This window comes from Mixophyes fleayi, chromosome 5 (assembly GCF_038048845.1).
Source record: "Mixophyes fleayi isolate aMixFle1 chromosome 5, aMixFle1.hap1, whole genome shotgun sequence".
Taxonomy (NCBI): Eukaryota; Metazoa; Chordata; class Amphibia; order Anura; family Limnodynastidae; genus Mixophyes; species Mixophyes fleayi.
In genome coordinates, this window is record NC_134406.1 from 212,529,163 (window position 1) to 212,535,210 (window position 6,048).

At 36.6% G+C, this 6,048-nt stretch overlaps 1 protein-coding gene across 2 annotated transcripts in view; it reads right to left on the reverse strand.

Annotated features, from left to right (window-relative positions):
* ANKRD29 (ankyrin repeat domain 29) overlaps positions 1–6,048 on the reverse strand; it is a 55,908-nt gene that overhangs the window by 17,390 nt on the left and 32,470 nt on the right. For both annotated transcript variants that reach the window (XM_075213426.1, XM_075213425.1), the window contains exon 5: positions 304–402. In XM_075213426.1, coding sequence (XP_075069527.1) covers positions 304–402 — 99 coding nt within the window. The remainder of the gene's footprint in view (positions 1–303; positions 403–6,048) is intronic.

Below are 6,048 nucleotides of genomic sequence, written 5' to 3' on the forward strand. Positions count from 1 at the left end.
GTTGTTTAACTGTAGGGTGAATGGAGTATTTCCAGTTGAAGCAGAAATGTGCAAGTAGCGGCACAAAATGTTATTTTAGTATGATGCTAAGTTTGTGCAGTAAAACTTTTGAGATTTTGAGTTTTTCTGCAGTTCCACATCTATACATGGTAATATTGGTTGGTTTAATCTTCTGTCATAAAGCTAAATTCATTCCACATTTATACCTAATCTGTAACCATTGATTACTATATATGAATTAGCGTTCCTTAATGATAAGCTGTGACAATCTTCTGGAACTGGCTATGAGTATAACATACATACACAAAGCTGTTCATGAATGTTCGCTCCATTTTTCAGAAGAGTTTCCACCACTCTGCAATGTCCGTGCTGACAGGCTGAGAGCAACGCTGTGCCTCCATCCTGTGGAGAGACAAACACAACATTACAATATCCTGACAGGGTGGGCTATCCCTTAGTATATAAATTATACATGATAATCCTGAAATACCTGAAACATAAACAGAAAAACTACATAAACAAACAATAATAGCACATTTGCATATTATGGGGATCAATCAGAGTTGAACGTATGTCTGGAGATTTTTTTGCGTAAAATATGCATTTCCGTACTGCGTATGTGCACAAAGAATGTGTACGCATGTGTTTTCAATGACTCATGTCTCCCTACACTTGGAGAGGCAGAACGGGGGAGAGACGAGATCACCAACATAGGCTACATTTGGTAAGAGATTATTGACCTAAATGCAATCCAATTAGACATGGACGCATACACAGATACGCTTGTCAGGAGAGGATCTCTTGCGGATACTGGACGGCTGATGCAACCAAACGCAAGAATAATGATGACCATCAGCAGCACTTACTAGCCAGTTTTGATTGGCTGATTGGCAGCACGGTGGCTAAGTGGTTAGCACTTCTGCCTCACAGCGCTGGGGTCATGAGTTCAATTCCCAACCATGGCCTTATCTGTGTGGAGTTTGTATGTTCTCCCCATGTTTGCGTGGGTTTCCTCCGGGTGCTCCGGTTTCCTCCCACACTCCAAAAACATAATGGTAGGTTAATTGGCTGCTATCAAAAACTGATCCTAGTCTGTCTGTCTGTCTGTGTGTGTATGTTAGGGAATTCAGACTGTAAGCACCAATGGGGCAGGGACTGATGTGAATGAGTTCTCTGTACAGCGCTGCGGAATCAGTGTCGCTATATAAATAAATGGTGATGATAATGATGATATTAACCACACCAGCTGATAGTACGTTACTTATTATCATCACACTATATTAGATGAAGTACCAGCCATCTATTCACAATACTTATTTGTCATTTCCTTTTAGTATACTGGTATAATGAAGATTGCTGTTTGCATTTTTAAATGGGAACAAAACTGATGTCTGTATGTAAATTAATCTAATTTAATTTGTGATTGTATGTAATTACATATATATATGGAAATATGAACACTATCAAGCCACAGCTCTACACTTAGTGCAGTATTTTTGAACTCCAGTGTAAACAGTAAAAATGTATCATGGGAGAGAAAATAAATAAAAATATCACAACTTCTATACATTTGAGTCTAAGTGAAACCTTTGTGTCTGTTTTACATTTAATCATGTGTCCCCATTTTGTACATAAGAAGATTAACAATTACACAAATATTTTCAGATATATGTTAGAATTGGTCACACCCTTAAACTGCACCCCTGTTTACTACCAGAATCCAAAACAGGTGTAATATTTTCAACGCAGTAAAAGACAAGCATTTCCGATTAAAAAGATAACAATTATTGTATGACAGAGATTGCCCTGGTTTACCACTGCTTCTTCCCTACACATATTTTTGTGCTTTACTATGAGGTGATACTATAGACAGGCTGAAGATATTTAGGCAGATCACAAGTATATACATTTTTTATAATATTCCTATTATAATGTTAGAACCATCCATGTTTACAAGGCAATTAGCAATTCTGGAAAACTGTACAAACAAGCATAACACTAATCACTTGAGAGGGGGTACTTCATGAATGATTCACATGATAAATTATATAAATGTCTAAAGTGAAATATAATATAGAAAAGAGCAACATGTTGCATTAGCACTATTGTTCTCATAAACACAAGAGCAAAGCATAAAAAAGAGTAACTCTGCGCCTAGGCAAGACCATGTTGCATTGGAGGGGGACAGCTTTATAGTTGGGGTAGGGCATGTCCTAAAACAACATTAAATTTCAGTGTAATAATAAAGCTATCAAGTATTTGTGTGCTAGATGATAAAACAGACACTATTTAACTTATATAACAAAACAATAAACTAATTTGTACCCCTTGCATTGTAACATGGTTTGTCCTGGAGAACATTTACTCAATTTTTTTGCCTTACTTTCTGTAATGACTCAGACCCATGAACTGTATGTCAGCAGGCATTGTTCTCATGACATATGACAATGGCATTCATGGTATTATTGATTAAAGGCCCTTTTTCATCCCAGTCATCACAATAAAAAAATGTTGTACTGTGTATGATATATCTTCACATGTAAATCGATAGTACAAATGAAGACTTATTGATGACCACGTTTAGTACCAGAAGTTTGAGTTGATGCCCACTGAGTTATCTGGACTATTTTGCACTTTTGTTTCATAAGGAACAACCCTATACTATTTTCTCTTTTCTGGTTTGCTTATTCTATTTTGGTACTGTGCAATATAATCAGCCTAAATGAATGGTACTTTAATGCCCTCGTCTGTTGTCCAGATGTGAGGGTCCCCGGGAATACCATCAAAGAACCAAGATATTATTTACTTCTAATTTTTCAAGTTTTTTGTTTTCTAAAAAAAAATGCATTTTTTATTGAGATCTAATTTATGTGTCAAAATAGGGGAGTAAAGGGGTATACACTGACAAATTAAAAGACATTAGCTATTATTAAAGTATGCTGCAATAACAATTTTTTTCTAGTTTGTGGTGTTTTATTACATTTTATTTTTATTTTACATTCTCAAAAATCTATTATTTTCCCAACTATGTCATACAGAAGTGGAAGTTTCAAAGTATATATCAGATATATTTTCCTGATCACATTTGCTTGCAGTAAATGACATACAAAAATAAATACAATTTTATCAACCATCTAACTCTGTATGATGTTTAGTTGCTGCATAAATAAAGGCCAAATGTTTGTTACCATTCTCAGTGGTAGAGGTGGGGGTGTATATGGTGGTATGTCATACCATCACTTCTGCTGCTTTCATTGTAAAACTATCAACTTCCATTCACTTACATACCAATTACATTTTCTATAATGCCACTTCTAAACTTCCACTTCAACCACTGACTGTTTCCCTACATTTTTCATCTTTTTTATCTAAATGCTGTCAATGGCTAAAGAGAGAAATTAGTGTGAAACAATATCCAGGGCCATCTTAACAGCATTATAGGCCCCCGGGCCAAGCAGTGGACTGGGGCCCTACCTACATAACCACTCACCCACTTATATACAATAAGTACGTGTACGTTGTTTTCTTCAAGGTCAAGATATGTGTTCATAACAGCAAGATCGCATGTACACAAAGCAGCTGATACTGAGGTGATTGGTCCACATAAACGTGTTAATAAAGAGGGTTTGAAGGTTCTGAATAAATCTCCTGGAGTAATATACTGAAAATTGTTATGCCTATGGGCCCCTATGCTCATGGGGCCCCCGGGCAACTGCCCAGCATGCCCATGCTTTAAGCAGGACAAAATCAATACACATATTTTTTTGAAGCAATTCTCGGCAAAGAAATTTTGCAAATGTTTGTGTGACCACTTGATTAATAATAAATAATAATAATTTTGTACTGTGCCATCTCTGTCTGTAGGATTTACCAACTCGGTACCATTTTTATGTTGAATTTCTTGTTTTTCAACTTCAAGGCTCATGTTATATTGTCCAAACGTTTGTGTGGATTAATCTCTGCCGTACAGCATGTGGTTTAATGTTTAAGCACTGATTTTGTTGGATGTACCAATAAGTATATGCTCAATTTTATTGATAATTTACATTATTCCTGGTTGTGTAGGTAGGGCCCCAGTGCACTGCTTTTCCGGGGGCCTATAATGCTGTCCCGGGGCCCTGTCTGCATGTCCTTGCTGAATCAGGAATAGCTCACTAGGTGCACACTTTCCACTCAATTCAGTTCATTACAATATCTTGTCCTGCTCAACAATATCTTGTTACTGCAACTGAGAATAGGATAGGTCACACTACTGCGACCTGACTACAATCTTATGGAGTGCCCCAACACACTCATTTCTGGTCAGTTACTCCCATCACAAGGAGATACATTTTGTTACCCCCCCAATAAGCATCATCTTGATGCTGAGCCTGTACATACTCCTAACAATAGGAGCAAATGCCCCTCAAAATATAAACACGATATTAAAGATTATTTCTCCTGATCCTTTTACATCCTTTTACCTTTTACAACCTTTTCTCTGTAACTTTAAAGTGTAGATTTATAAACATACACTAACAAAATTCCTAAAGCTACACTGGAAATGTTATTTCCTGCATCTCAGACAGCTTAAGCTTCTAGTGCCAGGGGAAAGGATAAAGCAATCTTTATATTTCACACAGACGTGAACTTATGCATTAGGTTAAATTGTAAACACCAGTACGATGATTGCCTTTTCATTACTTGTTTCCTATGAATATATTATGTTACTGGCAAAGGCCTCACTACATTTTTTCCACAGAGTAAAATTACTCCTCCAAAACGGGGCATGGCATTATGTTGGTAGTATAAAATGGTGAATTGGCTTATAGTGTTCAAAACACAACATACAAGCAGGGCAGCATTGTAATAACAAATACATATTTTACATTGGACAGTAATGATGCTTTGCAGCCTATAACTATATATCAAGTACATAACACTGGGTAGCACAGGGGTAGAGCCCAAGCCTGGGGGACACCAATAGGCTAATCAGGCTGCGTTCCCATATTATGGCTGCAGAGGCCAGACGCAGAATAAGAATTGGATCAGGTAAAGTGACTCTTTGCCAGATGATCAATCTCGTGCCTACAATAATGCCAGAAAGTGATCTGGTGACGTTCCAGTGTTTTCTAAGGCATCAGAGACATCTGCATATGATTACAGCTCTGGGTACTTGGGGAAATTCTAGTATGTTTATATTATTTGCTCTTGCCTACTCGTTCTTTCTAAATCTAGAGACCTATTCAGGGTGATGAGGGAATTAGATCTGAAATCATAGCTTCATGCAATATTTAAATCAATTGTTGCTTTTAGTTTAGTTTTCCTAACATTTTTTTAGTCTGTTGATGCTATTTCAGTAATAACTTTTCTTCTGTGAAGGAATAATTAGACAATAGTAATGGAGAAAATCAGGAGTTAACATTTACTATAAAAGGAAAAAATATAGGGGAAGCAGACAAGAGAAATATTTTAGATGATATTTAAATTGAACCAAAATAATAGGTTTAGATTGAGGACTTGGGCTAATGTTAAGGGTACAAATATGTTATGATTAAGTCAAATCTGGTAACCAACAAATCATGTTAATGTAGCCCATGTTCATTCCATATGTTCATTCAGAACATCCGAACCACCAATATTTGTACAAAATGGGCCTGAGTCATTAAGGAGAGCAAAGCATAAAAAAGGAGTAACTTTGTACCTGGGCAAAACCATGTTGCATTGGAGGGGGAGCTAAATTTAAAATGTAGGAACAGATTTATAGTTGGGGTAGAGCATTTCCTAGATCAACTCTAAATTTCAGTGTACAAATAAGGCTATCAAGTATTTGTGTGCTAGATGAAAAAACAGCCAGTATTTGACTTATGTGTAAAATAATGAAGTAATTTGCACCCCTTGTATTGTAAAATGGTTTGTCCCGCAGAACATTTACTCCTTTTGTTGCTTTACTTTCTTTAACGACTCAGGTCCCATGTGTGCATGTCAGAACTGGATTGTTCAACACTATCTAACAACATGGGTCACGCTACCTACAGTATAGTACTGAGATTACGAGATATCACTTAA